This window comes from Coccinella septempunctata, chromosome 7, assembly GCF_907165205.1.
Source record: "Coccinella septempunctata chromosome 7, icCocSept1.1, whole genome shotgun sequence".
NCBI lineage: Eukaryota > Metazoa > Arthropoda > Insecta > Coleoptera > Coccinellidae > Coccinella > Coccinella septempunctata.
In genome coordinates, this window is record NC_058195.1 from 4,668,768 (window position 1) to 4,696,465 (window position 27,698).

The 27,698-nt window shown below is 34.8% G+C and overlaps 5 protein-coding genes across 8 annotated transcripts; 1 reads left to right on the forward strand and 4 right to left on the reverse strand.

Annotated features, from left to right (window-relative positions):
* Nucleotides 1–2,968: 2,968 nt before the first annotated feature.
* Nucleotides 2,969–5,592, reverse strand: LOC123317228 (UPF0193 protein EVG1 homolog). The gene is made up of 3 exons (XM_044903646.1): nt 5,413–5,592; nt 4,154–4,498; nt 2,969–3,230 (listed from the first exon to the last, which is right to left on the reverse strand). Exons 1-3 carry the CDS (start codon nt 5,501–5,503, stop codon nt 3,046–3,048), a joined length of 621 nt encoding a protein of 206 aa, XP_044759581.1. The 5' UTR covers nt 5,504–5,592; the 3' UTR covers nt 2,969–3,045.
* Nucleotides 5,593–6,167: 575 nt separating this feature from the next.
* LOC123317121 lies at nt 6,168–13,208 on the forward strand. Its single transcript, XM_044903507.1, has 4 exons — nt 6,168–6,396; nt 6,457–6,625; nt 12,050–12,268; nt 12,542–13,208. Exons 1-4 carry the CDS (start codon nt 6,289–6,291, stop codon nt 12,730–12,732), a joined length of 687 nt encoding a protein of 228 aa, XP_044759442.1. The 5' UTR covers nt 6,168–6,288; the 3' UTR covers nt 12,733–13,208.
* LOC123317120 (aldehyde dehydrogenase family 3 member A2-like) lies at nt 8,028–11,406 on the reverse strand. Of its 3 annotated transcripts, none has more exons than XM_044903506.1 (2): nt 11,204–11,406; nt 8,028–9,822 (listed from the first exon to the last, which is right to left on the reverse strand). In XM_044903506.1, exon 2 carries the CDS (start codon nt 9,813–9,815, stop codon nt 8,304–8,306), a length of 1,512 nt encoding a protein of 503 aa, XP_044759441.1. In that variant the 5' UTR covers nt 9,816–9,822; nt 11,204–11,406; the 3' UTR covers nt 8,028–8,303. The 3 variants fall into 3 exon arrangements, with proteins under 3 accessions (XP_044759441.1, XP_044759439.1, XP_044759440.1); XM_044903504.1 differs by having other exon boundaries at nt 11,144–11,406; XM_044903505.1 differs by lacking the exon at nt 11,204–11,406 and adding an exon at nt 10,891–11,050.
* Nucleotides 13,209–13,711: 503 nt separating the features above from the next.
* Nucleotides 13,712–15,525, reverse strand: LOC123317455 (WD repeat domain phosphoinositide-interacting protein 3). Its single transcript, XM_044904008.1, has 4 exons — nt 15,354–15,525; nt 14,675–15,297; nt 14,383–14,620; nt 13,712–14,245 (listed from the first exon to the last, which is right to left on the reverse strand). The coding sequence occupies exons 1-4, from the start codon at nt 15,418–15,420 to the stop codon at nt 14,121–14,123; spliced, it is 1,053 nt and encodes a 350-aa protein (XP_044759943.1). The 5' UTR covers nt 15,421–15,525; the 3' UTR covers nt 13,712–14,120.
* Nucleotides 15,526–16,317: 792 nt separating this feature from the next.
* Nucleotides 16,318–23,048, reverse strand: LOC123317104 (aldehyde dehydrogenase family 3 member A2-like). 2 transcript variants are annotated; one of them, XM_044903476.1, is made up of 3 exons: nt 22,935–23,048; nt 22,559–22,685; nt 16,318–18,065 (listed from the first exon to the last, which is right to left on the reverse strand). In XM_044903476.1, the coding sequence occupies exons 2-3, from the start codon at nt 22,566–22,568 to the stop codon at nt 16,567–16,569; spliced, it is 1,509 nt and encodes a 502-aa protein (XP_044759411.1). In that variant the 5' UTR covers nt 22,569–22,685; nt 22,935–23,048; the 3' UTR covers nt 16,318–16,566. The 2 variants fall into 2 exon arrangements, with proteins under 2 accessions (XP_044759411.1, XP_044759412.1); XM_044903477.1 differs by lacking the exons at nt 22,559–22,685; nt 22,935–23,048 and adding an exon at nt 21,655–21,863.
* Nucleotides 23,049–27,698: the final 4,650 nt, after the last annotated feature.

Consider the following 27,698-nt stretch of genomic DNA (forward strand, 5'->3'; position numbering starts at 1 on the left):
GTGTAGTAAATTGAAAATCGCAAGAGTTGGCATCGTTGAGAGGCTGAAATTAAACCTTTTACGGATTATACAGGGTGAGTCTTCAACTCGCACCAATATTTCAACAGTGAATTCTTGAGGTTGAAAGGAACACTTTTTTCCTATACAATTTTTTCTGATTCGGCACTGATAAAAATATATAGCCATTTTAAATTTTCATAATGAGCTGTTCCACCCCTGAAAAACGAAATTACCTTCAAAATAACTAGCTAAATCTGTGACACTACAGCTCAGTGGATCTTTGAAACACAGTTGTATTTAGCAAAAGTACCCAATATTCCGAATTTCACAGATGCTTTTTAATTTTTGACTATCAAATTACTCGAAAACGGCGCAATGAAGATTTGTTTTGAACTTCACGCTCTCTGTACATTTCATAACATCATTTTGACGAGAAGCCCACCTTATCTCTACAATAAACTGGTGTACAGAACTGATGTTCATAATATCAACGTTCGTCGTAGAAATATATTATCATGTCCTCATCACAGAACATCTACTTTTGAAAGAAGTTTCAGTTACAATATTTACAGGCTGTACAACAGTATTCCTAGTGAATTCAAGCTTTTAAATCGAGCTGGGTTCAAGAAGAGAATTAAGGCTTATCTCCTCGATCCCTCTTCGACATGATTTCTTGATTTTCTCCGTGAAGTATGTTTACTGACATTCTCATATTTTTGTCTTTTTTTTCTCTTCTTTCTTTGATTTATATACATTGTTTGCTCATTTTTTTGTTTTTTTTTTGATTTAGGTATATTCAAATGTATTTTTTCGTAAACTACAAGGGTTAAGTGGTAGAGCACCTTTGGGTGAACTTCCCCTTGGGATTTCTGGTGAAATAAAGACATTTATTATTATTATTATTATTATACGAAAAAAATATAAAGAATATACTTTTGTTTTACAAAACGTTCAAATATTCCTTAAATAGCATCCAACTCAGTTTCAAGAGTTGGATTCTTTGAATTATTGGTATTTTTATGGTACGTAATGGTCATAATGAGAAAACTGGAAGACGTGGGTGATATCTTGTGTTCTAAAAAGATTCAACAAATAAATGAAAAACTATATTCCAAAATTCATTTCATTCGATAAAACCTTTTGTGAGATAGAACTGAAAATAACACTTTTTATGGTTTTTCAACAGCCTGTATCATTGAAACCGAGCCGATTTGGAAAAAATGGTAAAGGAAAAAAGTGTTTCTCTTGACCTCAAGAATCTACTATTATAATATTTGTAGGAGTGAAAGACTCACCCAGTATACTATTAATTTGAAACGTCGACAGCAGTGGCCGAACTCATATCTCAATTCGATTCAAAGTGTTCGACCAAGAAAAATCTTCATCGCCACTTACAACTCACCGCACCGATACCTACCTTCAAAACATTGGTCCTTCGAGCAGGAATAGGATGGACATCGACGCACATAAGATCGTACGTACAATGCTTCCCTAGGCACGAGAAATGGCGTTATCCCTGTCCATAAACCTTTTACGACTTGTTTTGCCGATCCGCTCGCTTTTCATCTCAACAATTTTGCGATTTTTCAGGGATGTTGATTTTATTTCTGAATACGACCGGAATCGTTCCAATTGGCCGCTCTCACGATCGGACCTGATTTTGAGGGCCAAATTTGCTTCAAGGACGTCCCTCGAAATTCTGGCTTCCGTTGCGTTCGTTGGAGTTGGTCCAAAGCAGATTATTTCTTAGTTTCTTTTATATCGGACGATAAATTTATGGAAGCGAAGTTTATAAATTGAAAGGGGAGTTCTACAAGATTAAACAGGGTCGATAAATTTATTTGTTGTATCGAGAAAGGAATTAAGAGTGTTATCGAAGGAACAAATTTATTATTCATCGAAAAATAATCATATTTATTAGTAAAAATAAATGAAGAAAAAAATTAAACCATCTTTAACTTGTTAATAATGTTCTGATGATGACATTCTCTAATTTTTGGACTACGAATACATGTTTCATTTTCACCCATTGAAAATAAGCTATCAACATTTCTGTAAAACTTTTCTGGGGTTTGTTTTAATACAATTACAATTGAAATCGATGAAAAATAACGAACTTCAGCCAAATTTCAGGTGGCAGAGTTTTTTGCCGGTGAGTTTAAAGCAATTCGATGAGATTAAACCTTATTTCGAGGGAAATTCTAATAGCTCTCCATGGCAAATTGAAGACAGCGAAAAGAGAATGGATAGAGAGACGAAGAATAGTTCGAGAATAATTCGGAAATCCACTATTTCAAAGAGTCGAGTGGGAATCGATTTTTCAAAGTGTTTTCCAGAACACAAACCTCTTATGGACATAAATGATGCATGCTATGAAGAATCTGTCTGCAGGAACTTCGAGCAAAAAATTTGTGAATGTGATGATGGAACAGTCGAGCTTAAATTCTCACAGGCGAGCTTCATCAATGGAACAAAAACGTGCAGCTTATTCAGCCAACAAGATTTCCATCGAAAAAATAAAACAGTGCCGTTCTTTATCCCAATAAAAAGAACCTCTTCTGTTGGACTGCACTAGATTTATCTCTGCTCTCGTTTGAACTTCCTAGCATCCGTTATAAACTTCTCGGTGAGAAATCAGCATTTTAAATTACAAGCAAACAATTCGTTGGTACTTCGTTCCTCGTTCTGCGCCGTTATGTTTATCTTCCTTTGCCTGCATTATCTTTCAAGGTAACACTTCTTTCAATATTGGACCCGAATTGTTAGGAAAAATGAATTTGCCAATTTAAATCGAAAGTTTCACTAATGGGGGTCTAGGCTCACTGGCGTAAAATTTTTATTAGGCCATTATCATCATATGGCAGCCTTCTCAGTATACAGGGTGAGTCTTTGACTTGTATCTATATATTCTCTCATCTCATTCGATAAAATCGTGTTTTTTCCTCACTTGAAAATAAGCAATGCTATGAAAGAATTCGTATACTATATTTGAGGAAATTAAAAAAGTATAAAAATACATCTCAACAAATATGGCTCGAAATCAATTCACACTCCACTTCTGACTGTTGTACCGGGCGTTTTGGAATCATCGGTCCCATCTAAATCCAATCTGTTCATCTCTCTAATCCTCTCCTGTATCTGCAGATCGATTATTTCCTTATATTTCTTATCTTGCCCAAGCTGCGCCATTTCAGCAATCCAATCTTCCCTCTCCCTGATTTCTTGAACCACTGTGAAATTAAAAATTTTATTGATACTTTATCGCTTATAAATAGATTCAAGAGGTTTAAAACCATTCAGACAACAATCACTGTGTGTCTTATATTCAGGAAAAGAATATTTTTTGTCAATAAATGGCTTTCCAGATCATTTCATTCGAGAAATACATCTTGAAAGAATGGAATCCTGATGAAAGATGAGACAACCTCAGCGTGGATCTGAGAAAAAGAGATAGGAAATGTTTGTTTTCCATTCTGTCTTCTCAGAATGGATCAGTATCGTAGAAAACACGTCTCCTTTCGTGAAATCCGTATATAGGTGCTAAAATAAATCTGTCGTAAACGGTGGCAAGATAAACTTTGTTCGGATAAGACGAAAAATACAAAAACGAGTCATCTCCTGGTGGGAATTTCTTCGTGTCGCTAAATCTTTTGTGACAGCAATATAATTTTACGGAGCTATATAAATGTATCAATTCAGTTTCAATTTCAGAACTAAGGGTGTGGAAGTGGAAGTTTGACAGTGAAAATTCTTATTGTGTGAGAATTTATGTACCTATAGATTGGCAGAAACTATGTGAAACATAGTTTTAGAATTGTGAGCCAATTTTACTTGACTACAGTTATGAAATGAATAGACATTTTCAATAACAATGTTATTCAGTAGATTTAATTTTTAAAAAATTCGCCATATCTTCGATGGTAAAGAACGAACGCTGCTTTATGCCTCCCATCGATGTAAAACGATCTCCTCTGTGAGTGGTATAAATTTTCTTGGATCAACGATCGTCACATAGGTGACACTTATGCTTCGCACACAGATGACACTTGTGTTTCGTCTCACAGGTGACACTTGTGATTTAACACATTTTCTATGTCAAAAATTTCTCCTTTTTCTAAGGCATTTTCCTAAATTCTGAGTCGTGGCAACTCACATTGATCAAACCTGTTCAATGGCTTGAATTTCTCCGGCTTCTTGACGGGTTTTTTGACAACGGGTTTTGGCGGTCCGTTTTGGCCGTAGGTCATCGAGTCCTGGAGCCTTCTTTTCTCCACTTCCCGGTTGATTAATGGCTTTGGAACGAACGCCTCCCTCTCCAAGGCGCCAGATTTGATGATGCTATCGTAGCTTCTCCTCTTGGAAGAACCGGGCCTGATGGTAACTTTTGGCAGTCTCTTCTTCGTCGATCTTCTGGTCGTTGGTGTCGACTCGTAATCTCTCAGGTTGTACTCGCTCTTCTTCCTCTGAGCCATGGCCATTTTGCTCTCATCCATGAGTACTGAAAGGTGTCGAAAAATGAGGGAAGGTCAAGAGTTTTCGACCGCTGACAAAAAATCCAAAAATATACATCCGATAAAATTTAAAATAACGTTTTGAAGGTTATAAAAGAGGCTTATGCCTTCAAATTCAGTTGGATCAGTAAAATCTGAATTATTTCCCCTATCTCATTCACATATTTCCTTTGAATTCACAAAAGACGACCTTTTTCAACCTTCGCCAACAAGAATTCAACTCGAAACCTCTTGTGATTTGAGTATAATCCAAGACATATAGATAGAGAATCATTTCTTGACCTTGCCTGCAATTATTCCTCGATCAAAATAATCATTTAAAACACTAATCACAAAATAATCACCATTTATTTCGGATCTTGATATATGTTCAACTACTATTTAGATTATTCATTATAGCAGCCCAATATTGATGTTATTACCTTCTAATGGTTAATGTAAAGAGTTGATATAACTCGGAACAGGGTTCATAGCAATGTGTCATGAAAATTAATGCGATATATTCAAATGAAATAACCCGTTGTCAGGTCTAATTCAGAGTGACTATTATTGTAAAGAGCCCTGCATCATTCGAATGGAAAATAGCTTTCAGCTGAATTCCTGTAATGAAAAGCGAAGCTTTCACCTCAGAAATTTTATCAATTTACAGAAATGGCTTCTATGTGTTTTGTGGATCAAAAAAAATTTAATTTAACAGCTGCACACAGTTATCAATTCATGAATAACACACAGCCTGAAGTCTTTATATAGTTCATGATTTTATACTTCTTCAATTGTATGCTATACAATATATTTTTCAATCAGTGATTCAGATAAACCCTGCAGAACACATTTGAAAAAAATTTTTTTTGAACTCAGTCAAGGATACTACCCTTTTCGTATTATTTTTTAGTATACTCACTTTTCAAATAGTTTTTCGTTTCCGGGTTGAATCTAACTCTTTGGGGGTGTAAAATACCGCCCCTAGGTACATTCTTACTTGGCCACTCCATCTTTTGCAGATTTTTATTATTTATAATTTTTTCAAATCAATCTCATCCAAACTGATTATTTGACACTGTTACTAAAGTCAATATTATCTTTCAGATCAGTTACTTCACAAGTTGCTATGGTTCTCTATCATGGTGATATCGATTCCACAAAGTGATGAGAGTCTGATGAAAATAGCAACCTCAATAGTTAAGATAACAATACCTAGAATATCTTTCTTTCACTCTCTTATATATTAGCAAAACAGACTGTTTGGGGAGTTTGAAATTCCTGAAAAGGAAGCAAAATACTGATGACATCTCTTTGTGTTACATAAAATGAAGACGTTACAACTAGATGTGGAATTTATTGTTATACAGTGATTTTTTTCCTTTTGTTCAGGCAGACGTTTCCATTTTCGTTGTTATTTATGTACGAGTCAAAGACTCACCCTGTATATTTCAATAATATCTTAATTAACTTTTGCCATTTGTTCCAGATGATTATAGGCTACTCCCTTCAATGCAATCCATAGCCTACTCATATCATAACTACCAAAAAGGTAGACAAAAAGTGATTTCAAAGTAATCTTCGAATTTTGAATCAAGCCGCGTGTTAGGCTGTCTGCATCTCCAACTTGCGCAGAAAGATCCCAAGCTTGTATTGATTTTAAATTTCCAGATTTAAGTTGGTATCATATCAATCCAGTTCGAAACTCCCACAAACGAAAACACACAATGTTCCTAGGCAAAATATTTTCCACAGTGTCATAGTATTTTTCTTTTGCGTTCCAAAAGGCCTAAGTATAATGATGTCCCTGTTGAAAAACGGCGTAAGAAGCCTCAGCCACAAGAATTCCTCCAGGATCTGCATAACGCATAGACAATGCACCCTTCTGTTTTCAATTTTGATGTTTGTAAGTTTCCACATCAATTAAATGATGATCAAATAGCTCGAAATTTTGGATTTTTTCCAGATATTCTCGGCAGTATTTGCCACTTGTGCTACTCTTGGATATTCCCATGCTGAAGAGACTTTAGAAATATTGAAAAGTGACATTCATATTGAGAGGGAAAGGCATGAGGAAAATGGTGAAAAATCTAGTAACGAGGCACTCTTGATTAAATCTCAACGTGATCTAAGATGTGAGTAGAGATCCGAAATTTATATGACATGGCACCAAAGGTATTCGAAGAAGTTCTTATTGGAATGAATTTTTCAAATAATATACAGTGGTTCCCAAATTTAGTCCCACATTTGCGATGCTAATAACTTTTTATAGGAAAACCATATAGTATGCCTACATTTTGCATAATATTCCCTATATCCTTAAGTGTTTTATGAAATAAGAGATAAGCTTCAACTCCAGAAAAATTTAGGATATAAGAAATCTTATACAAAAGGTTTGAGCACTCTGTCGCTCTCCTATCAAAATTACAAGCCTCGCTATTATGGGACTCGTATGAACCATCATGTTCGAGGGTTTTCCATCGTCACTCTTTTGTTTATTAGATCACCAATGAAGTTTTAATGGTTTATTATTTCCAATAATATAACATTATTCACAAATAGATCTTGAGCAGTGCATTAAGTAGAAATTAAAATCTGTGGTTGGGTAGATGAATAATTAAACATTTTTAACATATTGATCAACTAAAAATTGAACAAAATCATCGATCTATTGAGTGAATGAGCTTTAAATTCGAATATTCTAAGGATAATAAAAGCAATTCCATATGATAAAAAACATTTTATTTCAATAAAAATAATAACTCATCATTCTAAAACAAAATAATATAAGATCTTATACTTTTCATTGCTCTTATAGAATATAATATCAATTCGATTTTTTCATCAGTTGTACAATGAATACTTCAATTATTTACAAATATAATTTCATTTAGACTATGTAGAGTAAAATCATAAAATTCTATACAAAACAACAAAATGGTCAATAAGTCAAAAGAGTCAAGAAATTGATAAATTGGATGAGGCTCATTTTTTTCTCACACAGATGAAGAAAATCAACCAATTTGGTATATAACATGTATCCTATTAATTATTCAATTGATAACTTAATTCCCACTAATGAAAAAAGTTTTCAACCATTATGATTGTTCTCGACGCATTATTCTGTTTTATTCAACACATAAAAACTACTCTTCCATGTAAGTCAATAGCAACCAACAGTTTTTCCTATAGCCCTCATAAAATTCTCCAGGTATATCGACTAGTCTTGTCAATGCCAACTAGGTGTAAGATGAACTTTGACTATTCTGTACCTGAGTTCGAAGATAATAATACATTGTTTACATTGTTGATTGTTGAAACATTGAATGGATTACAACATAGAACCTTTTCCTTTATCAAGAATATCCCAAAATTAAGTCGAATAAATTTAAATCTATGTAGATGCAAATCTCCATATTTTTGAGTGGGAGGTAATCTCAATGCAAAATCTCTCATTTTTTCAACTTTTCTCCAAAAAAATGTAAAGTTATTGAAACACCGCAATCAACACTTTTCATTTCAACTCCTTTTTTGCAACTTATGAAATGTTTCTGCTGAATACAGTAATTAAAAAATCTAGTTCAACAACCTTTACCTATAATAATTTTTCGTGATCGCTTTTATACTCATTTATGCTAAACTTTCAACCTGCTGTACTAAATTTTCATTGCATTGGAGAATAACAACAGTTCAGAGTAAGTAAACGTAATATCACTGTCCATCAAAGTCTACAAACGAAAAAAAATTTGTCGTGGGACTCGATACTGCATGTATGATTTGAAACAATATAATTCCACAATTATAGCGACGTCATCACTTGAACAATGAGAGGAAAGCAGACTCTATACTCTTCCCATATTCCATGATTACATAAGTGATCAGACATCCAAAGAGCGTAAACATTAAATACAAGAAAAATTGTTTACTGAAAAAAGTACGTCTCTTTTTCATAAGGAGGGTCACCATCTTAATTTTCATATCGTTGTATGGGGCGTACCGTAGATTCATTAGGGCCTCATGACACATATTCATCGGCTGTTTGAGGACAGGTTTTGGATGAGAGAAAGTGTGAAAAGTTAAGTCACCATGATACGCCCCTAACCCACTATAACCAACACCACCAAAAGGCAAGGTATCGCAACTGAAATGCATCATGGTATCGTTAACGCATACACCCCCACTGGACGTTCTTTCGATGAAAAGATCCACAACACTCTTCTTATTCGAAAAGACATAGAGTGCGAGCGGTTTTTCTTTCGAATTGATAAAACTGACAGCCTCGAAGGCATCCCTAACTCTTACAATAGGAAGGATGGGCCCGAAAATCTCGTCTCTCATCAGGGGACTATCAGGATTCACGTTGGCACATATGGTTAGGTCCATGTAGAGTTGGTCAACGTCGTGGTTACCTCCATGGACTACTTCTTGACCTTCCAGTAGGCTCAGCAGTCTATTGAAGTGGTTTTTGTTGATGATCCTGCAGTAGTCCTTTGAACTTTTCATGTTTGGACCATACTGTTCTTTCTGGACCTTCTTGAAGGCTTCGATGAATTTTTTCTCGATTTCCTGCGTGCACAGGAGGTAGTCAGGGGCAATGCAAGCTTGTCCAGCGTTTACTGCTTTGCCCCAAAGGATTCGTGCAGCTGCAATGTTTATGTCCACTGAAGAATCCACGAAGCAAGGGCTTTTTCCCCCCATTTCTAAGGTGACTGGAGTGAAATGCTTGGCAGCTGTTTGTGCCACTATAGCCCCAACCCTTGTAGAGCCAGTATAAAAAATATAATCGAACCTATTCTGCAATAACTGGTGGGATTCGCTCGGTCCACCAAGAAACACGGTGTAACAACTCTTATCCAGATACTGAGGCAGTAAATCTGCTATCAGCTGGGCAACTGCTGGTGCCAATTCTGATGGTTTTATCACTGCGCAATTACCAGCAGCTATTGCTCCAAGAAGAGGTGTTAGGGCCAGTACCAACGGATAATTCCAAGCCCCGATGACAAGTACCACTCCGTATGGCTCTGGGAATAGTTCTGCCTTAGAAAGTATGTTAACCAAATTAGACTCGACGCTTCTTGGTTTCGCCAATCGATCAAGATTGTGCAGCATGTGTAGAGCGTCGTTTTTGAAGACCTCGATCTCGGCCACGGCTTCAGCGTGGATCTTCTTGGAGTCAGCTTCCAAGGCTTCCACGACGTCTGTCATGTTTTCCTCTACCATTCTCAGCAGATTGCTCAACTGCTTCCTTCGGAATTTCAAGTTTCTGGTTGTGCCGTTGTCGAAGGAGTTCCTGAGTACCTTCAGTACATCGAATTGGTCTACCATGGTTTAACTGGAAAGGAGAAATGGGGTTTGAGTCTAAGCAGCTGCTTTTGCAGTTTGCACATCACAATTATCAAACTATTCATTTTATATACATCTGAGGATCTTTTAAACAGAGTTGCATTCAGCCAAAGTACCCATTTCATTCGATAGAATCGTTTGTGAGATAGAGCTAAAAATAACATTTTTATGGTTTTTCAACAGCCTCTGTATCTTTCAAACCGAGCCGATCCGATTGAAATAGTTGTTTCAACACGAAATTTCGAAAAATAGGACAGCTATGCTATGCTAAATCTTTGACATCGATTAACGTTACTGCTTTTTTGCGACATTTCAAATCTTCCTCCATGAATGAGTAATTTTATGAAAAAAGGCATAGGTACTTCGAACAAGCTAACTGCATTAGAATCAACAAGTTTAATAATATAGAATTCCATCAAGGTACACTCTCGAAATTAGTATTCCAATAAAAATCCATCGGGTACCAAATAGATCACTTACGATTATTGGGAAAGTAGCATTTTTTATATCGTAATCCATAGCATAGTAGGATGAGTTTGTCCTCGATTATAATTTTTTCACGTAGATACTCGTATGAAAATGGAGAATTATATGCCATAATTATTCAGTTAGGTACGACTGAAATGGAGCTAACTTGATGTAACTTTTTTCCATGCTCATCCATGAAGGTATATGCTGGATTCAAATTTGTTGATTGCAAAAACTGTTACAGTTTTGGAGCATGCAAAATAATTGATGTGCCTATATATTCATTTTTCAACCCTTGAAATTCCCAATAGTTTATTACTCAATAACTGATTTCAATGAAAAATATTGATGTTTCATAATATGCAGTCTTTCAATAGGTACCTATGTCTTGCTGAGTATTGTTATACTCAGCAAGACATTGTTCTTTTACTTCATTTTTGAACAAGTGATAGATGAAAAGTTGAATAATCGTCGACTTTCTTTATGCCCATTTATAATTGATTCGATTATAATTGCCAAAGCTTAATATAAAAAAAAATTCATTACATATTTCAACTTGACTCAAAAAATTATTATAACTGATACTTACTCTTATAGGTTTCTGATCGAAAACCTTATTGATCAATTTATGAGAGAACTATTTACGCACTATTCAAACATTTTCTGTTTATTGACGCTGTGTGATTAGTCAAAGGATGTTTTTTATCATCATTCAATGCACATTATCTGAATTTTACTATCAGACACTTACTACTAAATCCCTATAATTTTTAAGTTGAAGTACCACATTTGTTTTTATGAAATTTAAATATTTTTTCATCAAAAAATAAAAACAATCGAACCTGTCCTCTGCAAAATGAAATTCAGACCCCAAAATCGACTTAGATGCACATGAAACTCACGAATAATTCAGTTGTCTCCAAAAAGCGAAAACTCAATAAAAAATCTGAAAAGGAAACTGTTCACGGCAAAATATAATTCAGATCCTTGATCGGTTCCGCACTTTCCGTGAAACTGGCACCTGTTTACACTCAAAAGAACCTGATTATCAATGATGCAAAACAGAGAATTCGGGAACTTGTTTGTGGGCCAATTTCAGTATGAGGAAGCCTTGAAATCCAAAGATACGAGATGAATACTTAATTGATTATATGTATACGGGGTCAGGTCATTTAGTTACATACTTTGTCGATCAATTCCCAAAACCAATGATGAAATCTCATTTTTTGGGGAGAATTGCTTTTGTAAAGATGTAAAGGCCACTTTGACAAAAAAGATGACCATTTTTTGAACCTGGCAAAACTAATAAATAATACAAATTTCCAGTACTTGGTTAATTAACGATTTTATAAATTAATACAAGGTATAAGTCGCATAGATTCACGGTTGACCTTAAACTACAGTTTTGAGGGCTTCAGGCTCTCCGCCCTCTATCTCAAAAACGGTTGACCATATGAAAAAAAGGCTCAAACAAAAATTGTCGCAAATTTCATGCTCTACAACTTTGATAATAGATGTTTATATATTTGAAGCCACAGAAACCGAGATAATCAAGAGTTTCTCAAATTTTGACCTCGAATAATTTACACGCCGCAGAAACGACACTTTTGAGACAACTTTAAGAACGCCAAAATGAAGGTTTATACGAGTTTTCAGCTTATTATCTTTCATTCCGAGATATTGACCGCTATTTTATATCAACGGGTTTATATTAGGAGAAATGATTAAATTAAAGTCACTTCTTTCAGCTAATAAGTACCTACTTGAACTACTGATGCAGTACGGCTGGATACTCTTAGTCTCTTCGGCTATTCTCATTTACGCCACAGCGACTAACTCTCCAATACTAATGCTACCCTTCATTGTTGTGGGCATGTGGATTTACATTAGTTTAATGTTCATTGGAGTTCTCCTCTATTACGACTATATCAAGGGGCTGAATTTTATTAATATTGAAAATTATGTTGGTGAGTATCTCAAGAAATTCTGATACTTTAGTAGATACTACCACAACACTTCATTGAAAAATCTCCTGGCATTGTATTGTATCATCTATTTACTTCCTTGTTTTTAATTATTCATCCTTTTTTCGTTGTTTTTTAATAACGTAATTTATCTTCACATTTTGTCACAAACTCAGCTAAATTGTATATTAATACTCATTATTGAGTCAGCTTTACATATTTTGAATGTTTTTATAATGAACAAGATCCACCTTATGCACCTTATAATGATTTCAGTGCCTACCTTCATCGCATCTGTGATTTTCATCGGTATGTGGACCGTTATTCTCTGGTACCACGTGTCCCTTAAGTCAAGAAGATGCAGTCAACCTTCCGCCCCTAAGCCTAAAACTGTATACACTCAAGAGGGATTGATCCATACAGTCAACCATCCAAAGGATTCAGATCAAAAGAAAATTTTAGTTTAGGAGAACTTTTTTCCATCATAGGAAACACAAGAAAGGCTTACTCTCAGAAAATTAACTGTGGGATAAGCGCAAAATTAAAAACAATTGTTGAAATTGAAAAAGATCAACAATCACATCTATACTATTCGCTAATATTTAGCAGCTTTTTATCTTGCACAAATTAAACAAAAAAACGATCGGTATTTTTAAACCGGCCCATTTTTTTTGAGGGTTCAATTTCGAGAGCTACTTGCTGATTTGTCCAGAAAGCTGGATAAATTGTTAATGAAAATAAATGAGTAATATACCATGTGCTAAAGCTCATTCGGGTATACTGGCACAAATTATCTTCATGATGTAGATACACAAATAATGGTATTTGGTCCTTTTATATATGTTATAACTTTTAATAACAGTCTTGTTCAACATGATTCAGTATTTCTGAATACCACTCTTGAAAGCGTAGTTTGAATTACATAATAAAATTTTAAAATTAAGCATTTTTATTTCCCGGATTAATTTAGTTCGACTCTGAAGGTCGACAGGGCAAACAACTGATCCTCGGCACAAAAGGCCTATCCAAGTCTGACACAGGGCTCCCGCATCCACAAAATCTCAACTACCCTCCACTCCTCAATTATAAATGAAAAGTCTTTCTTTATAAATCTCCGTTTTACATTGTCATCGCAACACGTAAAAACGGCTGAACCCATTTCATTCAATTTTTTTTAACATTCCACATATTACATAGAAGGTTAAAACGAAAGAAAAATTAGAAAATCTTTCCTGAGAAACTAGGAAAATTAAGAAAACTAAACTAAATTTTAATTTCACGCGCAAATGGGTAGTTTACCCTTCACGGATAAGTGATTGACACTTGCTGACAGTTGTCAGTTTAATCTGATTTGGAAGATAGCAGTGGTGGGCAACGAATTTGTTACCACCCTGTACAAAAATGATTTTCAAGTGATAACAGGATAATGGTAATCAAACAATGTCATCATAAAAATATATATATTGCTGAATCAGATAAATGGAAATACACTCGATAGATTCCAACTAGGATAAACAAGCAAACAGATATCTTTTCTTTAGAATCTAAATCATATTCACTGGGAAAAAATCACAATTTTATAGTACATAACATAATAAAATCTTAAATTTATTTTCAATTTTCTCTGTCTTCACTGATGCTCCACAGTCTGTAACTCCCAAATATAAAATAACAAATATTACATAAAAATTTTTAATCTTTTCATTCAAATAAATATATTCTCTGGACACATCACAATGCTTGATAATAATTTAATGCTTCTTCCAAGACTTCAAATACATATAACAGATAATACAAAGGCGATCACAATTGTTTTGAAAATTCATTTAACAACTTATGTTCAATTTGGCAGAAATCATTCTGAAGCCAAATTATTGTCAGTATTTTCACTAAGGGTTAAGAAGGATGTACTGAATTCCCTTGTAAAGGAACCTTGAAGGTCATAAGAGAATTTGTAGAAATAACCATCAGCACAAACAGCTGAAAAAAATATCGTAATAGAATGTAACTTCTTCCTCCATTTTCTTGGAATACAATGTTACTGTATACCACAGATTTAATCGAATTAGGAGATCAGAATTTTTTTTTTTAATCAAAATATCTGAAGTTTGACTTACCATGGATATAGTCATCATTTGAACTGAAAGCACATATGCATGTTGGATAATCAGGAATTGAAAACCTGCAAAATGACCAGCTAGAAGAAAAATATGATGCTAAGATACTAGACATAGCCAATTGGGAACGCTGATTCAGTGAAGGATCATCTAGAGCAAAAATGTGAATGGTGCCACGATCAGAAGAAACACACAACTTTGTCGATTGATGACTGAAGTTAATAGAATGTATAGTTGCCTGAAACAAAACATTTGTATCGAGATATTGAAGGTGGACAAACTATGGTCTTACATAGTTACTTCCTCTCCGTAGCTCAATGTATAATTCTCCATTGGAAGTATCGAAAACCCTAATTAACGTTCCTTTTTCACTAGCAGTAGCCAAACGTGTTCCCTGATTATTTAGAGTCATACAAGCTATTTCGGATGAATGAGCACCTATGTTTATAAAATTCCTATCAGCATTGGCAAGATCAATAAGTTGTACTGTGCCCGGTTTATTCCATGGAAAAGCAAGTAAAGCATTGTCACTGTTAGGACATAATGCACACAAACCTTTCGGGTTACTGTGTGTTTCAAAAATGTGAAGTTGTGTTGGATTTTGAGTGAAAGTGAATACTTTAATCATTTTTTCCATAACTACAACGATTCTATCCCTACGGAGTCTCACGCCTAGCACAGGGTAGTTGAATTCTAATTTGAGCATCACATTTTTGGTTAGATCTTCCCATATCTGAACTCTGTTTGAGGGATATAAAGGTCTTTCACTGCCACCCACTATTGCTAAATAATTAGAATTAAATAGCATTTCTATGAACCCAAGACCTCCATTAGCAAAGTCATGTTTCAGCCTTTCCTTTAGCGGTTCACATTTGAAGATTCTAAAACCTGTAGTTGTAGCACAGGCAAAACAAGCTGCAAGACGAGATTTAAATTAATTTTCGGGACAATAGTTCATACGTTTCAATTACATTGGTCCTGATTGAAAGTCACATACTGCAAATCGTTATTATGTCTGCTTCCAGTTCCGATATTCATTTTGAACCACTAATTGTTACACGTTATTTTTTGAAGAATGAAAAACTGTTGGAAAGTACATCTTATCAGAAGAAAAAATTGTCAAAACATAACCACAAGAATTCAAACGTGACACTTGTCCAACACTTGTCAAGGCCGACAGGGCAACCAACCAAATTGATCGTGGGGAGAAATTTATGTTTGCTGCACTGTTAGGAAATTCTGGAACTTAGTTTTCACACATATTTCAGCTTGAATTTTGGATGTGAGAATTCCAAAAACGAATCAAAGAATTTCGTGCCTCCGACGTCAATTTTATAGTTTGGGGTTAACTGTTCTGTTCAGTTTTCAGTTACAGCTAAAAGTAATAGCTGCCAATATATATAATTCTTGAAAATAGCTATTCTTTCGAACTCCCAAACAAATTGTCAACTCTCTCGAAAAGCCCCTAATGCATATTTTGAAGCGTTTGAACATTTGAAATCATTTCTGCTTCGATATATCTATAAGGTCAATTCGCAATATTTTTCTCAAAGTTCTGGAGCAGATTAGAATCCCATTTTTGGGTCTTAGGTCCGGAACAGGACATTATTTTATTGCAAAACCTAGTGAAAGAGCAATTTTATCTCAGAAAATCTTACTTGAAAGCTTCAACTTCGACTTGCCAGTTTTAACTTGTAGTTATCTTAGAATTCAGACTTTTGATTTTGAATTTACTGAACTCTAATAATAATTCCTTCTGAAACTTCACTGTCATCTTCAGGAATAAAAAAAATAATATTTATTATAGGTTTTATAACCAAAGATCCAACAAAAATGCATTTACTTTTATTCTGGTGCTGGTTTATTAAGAATAGTGTTTTGGTTGTTCATGGCTGTACAAATATGTAATGTAGGTATTTATAAAAAGATCAGGGAGTTTGAAACACGTATTATATTTACTTATACATATAATTAAAATATTCCTAATGTGTATGGAATTAAAAAACAAGTACTTTAGTATACGAAAATTTCTTTTCCATAAATATGTTCAACGATCAGTTAATTATTATATTCAATCCGTGGTGACTGCTTTCTGTTTCTTCGCCATAACCTTCATAATCACGTATTCGATATATTAGTCAGGTCATCCGCTTATTTTAATCAAAACATTTCATTTCTGAGGATTCAACAATGCTTGCCCATAATCATGAAATATAAATAACAAACAAAGAAACCAAAAACAACCAACAGTATATGTGAAATGTATTCTCTAGGAATTGGAAGTTTTCTTTTTCTGGACAATAAGCTCAGCGCTTTTATTTTTCCCTCGCTGTAAGGCGCGTAACGTATACTTTGTAGCATCTCTCCAAATTTGTCGATCGATTTCTCCAAAATGGGCTTCTGATGGGAGAAAGTATCGAAGGAGAACTTTCCGTGATATGCCCCCAAACCACTGTTACCAACCCCTCCAAACGGTAGAGCGTCGCAAGCGAAATGCATGATGGTATCATTGACGCAAACACCACCACTGGAGGTTTGCTCCTCGAAAAGATTAACCAGACTCTTGTCATTGGAAAAAACATAAAGGGCCAGTGGTTTTTCCCTAGCGTTAATGAAAGAAATAGCCTCAGCTGCGTTATTCACCCTTATGATAGGCAAAATAGGTCCAAATATCTCATCTTTCATTAGTGGACTGTTAGGATCGACGTTGACACAAATGGTTGGTTCGATGTAGCGCTGACTGGCATCGTGGTGTCCCCCATGGGCTATTTCTTGTCCCTCCAGAAGTCCCACGAGTCTGTTGAAATGATTATTGTTGATTATTCTGCAATAATCAGGCGAATCTTTCATATCTTCGCCAAACTGCGTCTTCTGGGCCTTCTTGAAAGCTTCTATAAATTTTTTTTCGACTTCCTGAGAACATAAAACGTAATCTGGTGCTATGCACGTTTGCCCTGAATTGAGTGCTTTGCCCCAGAAGATTCTTGCAGCCGCAATGTCCATATCAACCGTTGAATCCAAGTAGCAAGGGCTTTTACCTCCTAGTTCTAGGGTTGTGGGTGTTAAATTCTTGGCTGCGCATTGGGCAACTATAGCTCCAACTCTAGTGGATCCGGTATAGAAGATATAATCGAATCTATGTTGCAATAACTGTTGGGTTTCTGCAGGTCCTCCCAGAAACACTTTGTAGCAGTTGGTATCCAAATATTTGGGCAATAGCTCAGCTATAATCTTAGCTGTTGCTGGTGACAATTCTGATGGTTTAACTATAACGCAGTTACCGGCAGCTATTGCACCAATAAGCGGGGATAAAGCTAGGGTCAGAGGGTAGTTCCAGGCACCCACAACTAGAACAACTCCATACGGTTCTGGCAATATTTGAACTTTGTCCATTATGTTCACCAAGTCCTTCTCCACTGATCTGGGTTTGGACCAATCCGACAGGTTATGGATCATGTTGAGGGCGTCATTCTTGAGAATTTCAATCTCGCAGACCATGCTCTCTTGGGTGCTCTTGTGTAGATCGTCGCGTAAAGCATCCAGAATGAGGTTGGTGTTCTCCTCAACTAGTTTGATTATGTTGTTCAGCTGTCTCTCTCGGAATTTCAGCGGTCTAGTCAAGCCGCTGTTGAAGGAGTTCCTCAGGTTTGCGAGCATCTCGGAAGGGTTCTGCATCTTGGGATCTGAAAACGCAAAAATCATAAAATATTTTCGTTCGTTCTCAAGCGAAACCATTGAGAATTTTCAGCTCGAAGATCTTGTCATATTTTGACGGGAATATAATAAGGACTCACTGTCCAGAATTAATTCTCAAATACGTCCCTGTAAGTTGATATCCTGTCTTTGCAAGAGTGCTTGCATAGATTATTCTGAAGTTGAGGTGTGAAATTGATGGAATCATTGATTATGCTGATTATATATTTATGAGCTATTGTACATTGTTTTCAACATGAACTGATAACAAAAAAATTTCTTCATTCTGATATATGTTCAAAAATATCGTCAAAAGAAGCTTTTACAATAGTTTCAATTCAAACCGGAAATTTTCCAGTGTCAAAGTGGAATTGAGTCTGGATTGGCATGATCCATTAAATCATCACCGTATTTGAATTATTTTAGTCCTCCTGAAATTCTCTTTACAACTTTGAATCCCACTAGTATTTTTAAAGTACGAAATTAGCAAAAGTTTATTGAATGAATAAAAATTTTATCTTTTTGTAGTTCTTGTTTTTTGAGTTACAAAGCCTAATGTGCTTGAAATACTCTGCGAAATTTCATACAGAGACGTCATTTTCAATTCAATACAGGGTCTTTCACGAGGAACCTCACCCATATTTATACGGGAAACTACTGAACGTATTTTCATGAAATTCAGCACTTTTAAGTATTTCACGATGCTGATGAAATCTAAAATATTTTCAAGGCATGATCACCTCCGGTTTTTCCGGAAATGACGTCAACTTCCGTTTTTCAAATTAGAACACCATTTTTTTATTGCGGAAATAGATTCCTTAGAAAATTTCAAGTTATTTTGATGTAACATATTTCAGTTTTGGTTGGAAAATTCTATCTGAGCGGGAAAATTCGAAAAAAAAATTGAAAATAGAGCTCCGCTGAAACAAGAATAACTTCGAGGTTTTAGGATGGAAAATTTTCATTTTTGGGATTTTTCAAGATGTAAGATTGATATATCCACTTTAAAAATCGAAATCGCGATTCATGATACAGGGGGTGAAAAAATCGCTTTCAAAGTTAGGGATGACAAAATCGTGAAAAATCAATTTTTTCAAATTAGAACCCCATTTTTTTTATGGCAGATATTGAATCTACGTTAAAAAATAAGGTGAGTGTATGCATCACACCCTTGCCCTATAATGGATATTTTCTGAGTTATTCACAAAAAACTGTTTTTCGTCTTGAATTTTCAGCTATTTCTTTTCCCTTCACGCCAAAAAGATGAAATTTTCAGGAACTGTTATTTGAACCCTGCTGTAGATTTTTCACCCCTTCTTGAAACCGACTTCAAGTTACTATTAGGAGAACCATGGCAAACTCTCGCAGTTATAACTAGAGAAGATGCTCAAAGTTTTGACCGTTAATTTCTAGACATTTATTTATACGTATAGTGATCGATTTTATAACTTAATACGAATTATCACCAAATTAATAGTAAACACAAAATGCTACTGAATAAAGAGGAATTTGGCAGATGTAATTAATGATATCTATCATTAAAAAACAAGAATGTAAAACATGTTAAGTTTTTGCATATGGTTCATAAGGAATTATTTATTCATCACTGGAGAGAAAACCGATGGCCGATTAGTTGAAATAAAGAGGTTTCCGATACAAATTCGAATCAAAATTCGCCATCTATTTAGGAACAACCTGTAAATTTTTTCTCTTGCATGTTATGGTAGTAAAATCTAAAACATGGTTTAAGTAACAGTTCCTGAAAATTTCATCTTTTTGGCGTGAAGGGAAAAGAAATAGCTGAAAATTCAAGACGAAAAACAGTTTTTTGTGAATAACTCAGAAAATATCCACTTTAGGGCAAGGGTGTGATGCATATACTCACATTATTTTTTAACGTAGATTCAATATCTGCCATAAAAAAATGGGGTTCTAATTTGAAAAAATTGATTTTTCACGATTTTGTCATCCCTAACTTTGAAAGCGATTTTTTCAACCCCTGTATCATGAATCGCGATTTCGATTTTTAAAGTGGATACATCAATTTTACATCTTGAAAAATCCCAAAAATGAAAATTTTCCATCCAAAAACCTCGAAGTTATTCTTGTTTCAGCGGAGCTCTATTTTCGATTTTTTTTTCGAATTTTCCCGCTCAGAGAGAATTTTCCAACCAAAACTGAAAAATGTTACATCAAAATAACTTGAAATTTTCTAAGGAATCTATTTCCGCAATAAAAAAATGGTGTTCTAATTTGAAAAACGGAAGTTGACGTCATTTCCGGAAAAACCGGAGGTGCTCATGCCTTGAAAATATTTTAGATTTCATCAGCATCGTGAAATACTTATAAGTGCTGAATTTCATGAAAATACGTTCAGTAGTTTCCCGTATAAATATGGGTGAGGTTCCTCGTGAAAGACCCTGTATAAGAATGAACTTCATAACATAACTTTTCCTTTATATAGCTCCTGCAGTTTTAGGAATATTTGGCTCAAAGTTGAAACATTCCTTGAGCTGAAGGTTCTGCATAATTGAACGAGGCAAATAATAATGAAAATGTACAGGGTAATATTTTTTCCGCGGTCGTTCTCTCTTAATCTCCCCAGGATTTCCTTGAAGTTTTTATTCCAAAAATATGAATTCAATTCTTTGTTTTTTTTTCTCAAACTTTTCTAATATCTGTTATTTTTTAATCTCTGATCAATCTTAAGAAAATTGCTGCTGAAAGTAAGGCTGTTATTATCAAGATACAAACGGACGTGAATATTACAGTTCAGGGTTTTAAAACACGCTTAGGCAAAAACATCTAGGATTGAGTAGAAAACAGGCCAGTATCGACAATAAACCAAATATTTATAAGGAGATCTGGAAATGCTTCTTTTATTCGTTTTCATTGTAAGTTTTGAGTTTTTAAATTCATATCTACTATTATTACAGTGACTGCGATTAATATTAATGTGCTCAATATCTGCAAGATGATATCAACTGACCTTCAGGAATGCAAAAAACTGAACGTTATACTTTATTCATACGTATAATTCTGAAAAGCGTCTATGTTAATTAGTTGGTTGAAGTATGCTCGTTACAGCCATTGAAAAAGTAGATGGTTGGTGCTGATTGGTTTCTGAAGGAATTCTATTGAACGTAGGTCATATAATAGGTCATTTTACGACCAAATGAATTCCATATCGCCATGGTGAAATTGGGTAATGAACATTCTTCCAAAAATAGCAGTTTCTATAGAATTTTTAATTATGTCATTTCACAGTTCATTTTGAGGCATTGTTCAATAACGCACCATTTTTTCTATTTAGAATTTTAGACATATCTGAAGAAATGAAAAAATTTTCACTTGGTCTAGGAATTTATTAATCCTCATACAAAATTCAATTATAAAGGATGAATGATAACATACAAAGGTATATTCACTTCAGAAAATAAAAAACTTACTAAAGAACTAAGAAATCTATAACTCTCCAATAAAAGAATAAAATTGGAGATCGATAATGATCAATTATTGATCAAGACGAGAATAAATTCAAACGAAATATGGTTGTTTTTCAAAAGGAATATCAGATACCTTCAGCTTAGTTTATCCAGTATACTTTTCTATACTTTATATGTGATCCATGCACCAATAAAACCAACACAAAAAAACTGTTAACACTGCCGTAAAGCACCTTATAAAGGTGTAACAGAATGACTGTAGGCAGAAACAATAATTGTTCAATTCGGATTGTTAATGAAAGCACATCCGATGCGAACAATGTGAATCAAATAAACGAGTTTGGGCGATAATATAGAATGTTATCATTAACCTTACAGTATCACTTGAATAGATGGGTTTACATAAATAGATATAAATTTATGGAATCTGCTCTTTCAAGTTCTCAATTATTATCATTCCATAAAAACGACGCGGAAAAGTAAGTAGGTACCAAGATTTTATGGAGAATTCTTGCATGATAGAGGTGTGTATATTCCCGAAAAAATTCTCTACGACCGTTCTCCAACGAAAAGACTCAGCGTTTTACATTGTACTGGGTTTGATCCACTCATTCTGACTATTGAAATACTCATAATTGCTATTAATTGTAAATTGACATTGCGACTATTAAACATCGTTGAGTTGGTTGTTAAATACCTGATAGTGTTAAAGGACGTGTATTTTATCTCCTCATAATAACGACAATCATGGGTGCAAGCATATTCATGGATACAAGCCTGAATTTGCATACATTTATCCTCGTCTAAACCTCAAAGGGAAAAACAAAAATAGATAGCTTAGAACGCAACAAGGAGGATATTTTTTCATAAAAAACACTTACAATGTCATATTATAAAGGTTTAAATTTACTCATTAAAAGTTGAATTTTTGAACTATTTATATTGAAAAAACAAAGCTTCAGACATATATATGAACTTATGCGCGAAAAAAATTAACCACTTTTTAAGGAATAATGCAAAAAATTTTGAATACTCACTGTTGGTCATCGTTAAACACTCGCTGAAACCCTCAAACTGCTATAGATGAACTTTGAAAGAACCGAAGTATATCAGTCCAAAACAACAAATAATGTATCAGATTCAGATCTTGAATTCAAATAGGAACTGAAAAATTATAAACGAAGGTCTAAAATTAATTATATCGAGGAACAACACTGTCAAGGTAATTCAGTTTTTGGTAGGTTCCGATAGCATTGAATTTGAATGGGGCATGATATGCAGGAGATTCACTAATGGATGCGGTAGAACTCGAAGTTTGAGACTGGTCATGGAAAAGCTAACTCTGTCGGGAAAATGCATATACAAGAGTGCAAAGGTTACGATTCCTACTATTAGCTATCGCCGTAGTCTTACCTATATTGACACAACGTTTCAAATATATGAACATATAGGATTACACAAAGATAAGGACTTTTTAAACCTAGAATCGCAAGAATATACTCAGTGTCCACATTCAAAGTCCCATAAGTGATACCTATTTTCGGCTTTACGATAATTTTTATTGAAGATGTGCGATGCGCAAGCCATTTCCAAGATGAAAATTTTAACGGAAGGTGATAGGCTCTCGGGTATGATTGCAATAGATTAAGCTTATTCGAAAACCTCTATTTTCATACCAAAATTTCAGATATCTGACACTGTTAAAAAAAAAATCGAATTTATTGTTTTTCCATTTTTCATTTTCCAGTTCACTTTGAAGTGCTCTCTGGTGTGCAATTCTCTATAAAATCATCAACTGTTAGGTGTGGTGGAAGCAACAGAGTGAGTTCTATACACTCCATGTCCTAAGACAGAATTAGGACCCCCTGATTTTCATGCAGAGGAGCAAATAGGTCATTTTAGGGGGGTCTAACCCCTTGCTCATTTTTGACCCAAAAAATCGAGATTTTCGAAATTGAGTTTTTATGCTAGGATGAAAGCCTCATCAACGCTGATTACGAAACCGAAAATCCCAATTGGATCAGACGAATATAACAGGAGATATCGCAGATTGAAATTTGCAATTTTTGAAAAATGCCATTTCCAGGATGAAAATCTAAACAGAGGGAGATAGGCTCTCCGGAATGCTTGCAATAGATTCAGCGTATTCGAAAACCTATATTTTCATACCAAAATTTCAGATATCTGACACTGTTTAGAAAAAAATCGAATTTAATGTTTTTCCATCTTTCATTTTCCAGTTCACTTTGAAGTGCTCTCTGGAGTGCAATTCTCTATGAAATCATCTACTGTTAGGTTTGGTGGAAGCAACAGAGTGGGTTTCATATACTCCATGTCCTAAGACAGTAGTGGGACATCCTGATTCTCATGCAGAGGAGCAAATAGGTCGTTTTAGGGGGTCTAACCCCTTGCTCATTTTTGACCCAAAAAATCGAGATTTTCGATATCAAGTTTTTATGCTAGGGTGATAGCCTTGGCAATGCTAATTATAAAACTGGAAATCCCAATTGGATCAGACGAATATAACAGGAGATATCGCAGATTGAAATTTGCAATTTTTGAAAAATTCCATTTCCGAGATGAAAATTTTAACGGAGGGAGATAGGCTTTCGGAAATGCTTGCAATAGATTCAGCGTATTCGAAAACCCATATTTTTATACCAAAATTTCAGATATCTGACACTGTTTAGAAAAAAATCGAATTTATTGTTTTTCCATTTTTCATTTTCCAGTTCACTTTGAAGTGCTCTCTGGAGTGCAATTCTCTATGAAATCATCTACTGTTAGGTTTGGTGGAAGCAACAGAGTGAGTTTTATACACTCCATGTCCTGAGACAGTAGTAGGACACCCTGATTTTCATGCAGAGGAGCAAATATGTCATTTTAGGGGGGTCTAACCCCTTGCTCATTTTTGACCCGAAAAATCGAGATTTTCGATATCGAGTTTTTATGCTAGGGTGATAGCCTTGGCAATGCTGATTATAAAACTGGAAATCCCAATTGGATCAGACGAATATAACAGGAGATATCGCAGATTGAAATTTGCAATTTTTGAAAAATTCCATTTCCGAGATGAAAATTTTAACGGAGGGAGATAGGCTTTCTGAAATAATTGCAATGGATTCAGCGTATTCGAAAACCTATATTTTCATACCAAAATTTCAGATATCTGACACTGTTTAGAAAAAAATCGAATTTAATGTTTTTCCATCTTTCATTTTCCAGTTCACTTTGAAGTGCTCTCTGGAGTGCAATTCTCTATGAAATCATCTACTGTTAGGTTTGGTGGAAGCAACAGAGTGGGTTTTATACACTCCATGTCCTAAGACAGTAGTAGGACACCCTGATTTTCATGCAGAGGAGCAAATATGTCATTTTAGGGGGGTCTAACCACTTGCTCATTTTTGACCCAAAAAATCGAGATTTTAGAAATTGAGTTTTCATGCTGGGGTGAAAGCCTCATCAACGCTGATTACGAGACCGAAAATCCCAATTGGATCAGACGAATATAACAGGAGATATCGCAGATTGAAATTTGCAATTTTTGAAAAATTCCATTTCCGAGATGAAAATTTTAACGGAGGGAGATAAGCTTTCGGGAATGCTTGCAATAGATTCAGCGTATTCGAAAACCTATATTTTCATACCAAAATTTCAGATATCTGACACTGTTTAGAGAAAAATAGAATTTATTGTTTTTCCATTTTTCATTTTGCAGTTCACTTTGAAGTGCTCTCTGGAGTGCAATTCTCTATGAAATCATCTACTGTTAGGTTTGGTGGAAGCAACAGAGTGAGTTTTATACACTCCATGTCCTAAGACAGTAGTAGGACACCCTGATTTTCATGCAGAGGAGCAAATATGTCATTTTAGGGGGGTCTAACCCCTTGCTCATTTTTGACCCGAAAAATCGAGATTTTCGATATCGAGTTTTTATGCTAGGGTGATAGCCTTGGCAATGCTGATTATAAAACTGGAAATCCCAATTGGATCAGACGAATATAACAGGAGATATCGCAGATTGAAATTTGCAATTTTTGAAAAATTCCATTTCAGAGATGAAAATTTTAACGGAGGGAGATAGGCTTTCGGAAATGCTTGCAATAGATTCAGCGTATTCGAAAACCTATATTTTCATACCAAAATTTCAGATATCTGACACTGTTTAGAGAAAAATCGAATTTATTGTTTTTCCATTTTTCATTTTCCAGTTCACTTTGAAGTGCTCTCTGGAGTGCAATTTTCTATGAAATCAACTACTGTTAGGTTTGGTGGAAGCAACAGAGTGAGTTTTATACACTCCATGTCCTAAGACAGTAGTAAGACACACTGATTTTCATGCACAGGAGCAAATATGTCATTTTAGGGGGGTCTAACCCCTTGCTCATTTTTGACCCAAAAAATCGAGATTTTCGAAATTGAGTTTTTATGCTAGGATGAAAGCCTTATCAATGCTGATTACGAAACCGAGAATCCCAATTGGATCAGACGAATATAACAGGAGATATCGCAGATTGAAGTTTGCAATTTTAAAAAAAATTTCATTTCCGAGATGAAAATTTTAACGGAGGGAGATAGGCTTTCGGAAATGCTTGCAATAGATTCAGCGTATTCGAAAACCTATATTTTCATCCCAAAATTTCAGATATCTGACACTGTTCAGAGAAAAATCGAATTTATTGTTTTTCCATTTTTCATTTTCCAGTTCACTTTGAAGTGCTCTCTGGAGTGCAATTTTCTATGAAATCAACTACTGTTAGGTTTGGTGGAAGCAACAGAGTGAGTTTTATACACTCCATGTCCTAAGACAGTAGTAGGACACACTGATTTTCATGCACAGGAGCAAATATGTCATTTTAGGGGGGTCTAACCCCTTGCTCATTTTTGACCCAAAAAATCGAGATTTTCGAAATTGAGTTTTTATGCTAGGATGAAAGCCTTATCAATGCTGATTACGAAACCGAAAATCCCAATTGGATCAGACGAATATAACAGGAGATATCGCAGATTGAAATTTGCAATTTTTGAAAAATGACATTTCCAAGATGAAAATCTAAACGAAAGGAGAGAGGCATTCGAAATTGCTTGTAATAGATTCATCGTGTTCGAAAACCCATATTTTCATACCAAACTTTTCAATATCTGACACTGTTTAGAAAAAAATTGATTTTATTGTTTTTCCATTTTTCATTTTCCAGTTCACTTTGAAGTGCTCTCTGGAGTGCAATTCTCTATGAAATCATCAACTGTTAGGTTTGGTGGAAGCAACAGAGCGAGTTTTATACACTCCATGTCCTAACACAGTAGTAGGACACCCTGATTTTCATGCACAGGAGCAAATATGTCATTTTAGGGGGGTCTAACCCCTTGCTCATTTTTTACCCAAAAAATCGAGATTTTCGAAATTGAGTTTTTATGCTAGGATGAAAGCTTTATCAATGCTGATTACGAAACCGAAAATCCCAATTGGATCAGACGAATATAACAGGAGATATCGCAGATTGAAATTTGCAATTTTTGAAAAATTCCATTTCCGAGATGAAAATTTTAACGGAGGGAGATAGGCTTTCGGAAATGCTTGCAATAGATTCAGCGTATTCGAAAACCTATATTTTCATACCAAAATTTCAGATATCTGACACTGTTTAGAGAAAAATCGATTTTATTGTTTTTCCATTTTTCATTTTCCAGTTCACTTTGAAGTGCTCTCTGGAGTGCAATTTTCTATGAAATCAACTACTGTTAGGTTTGGTGGAAGCAACAGAGTGAGTTTTATACACTCCATGTCCTAAGACAGTAGTAGGACACACTGATTTTCATGCACAGGAGCAAATATGTCATTTTAGGGGGGTCTAACCCCTTGCTCATTTTTGACCCAAAAAATCGAGATTTTCGAAATTGAGTTTTTATGCTAGGATAAAAGCCTTATCAATGCTGATTACGAAACCGAAAATCCCAATTGGATCAGACGAATATAACAGGAGATATCGCAGATTGAAGTTTGCAATTTTTGAAAAATTCCATTTCCGAGATGAAAATTTTAACGGAGGGAGATAGGCTTTCGGAAATGCTTGCAATAGATTCAGCGTATTCGAAAACCTATATTTTCATACCAAAATTTCAGATATCTGACACTGTTTAGAGAAAAATCGAATTTATTGTTTTTCCATTTTTCAT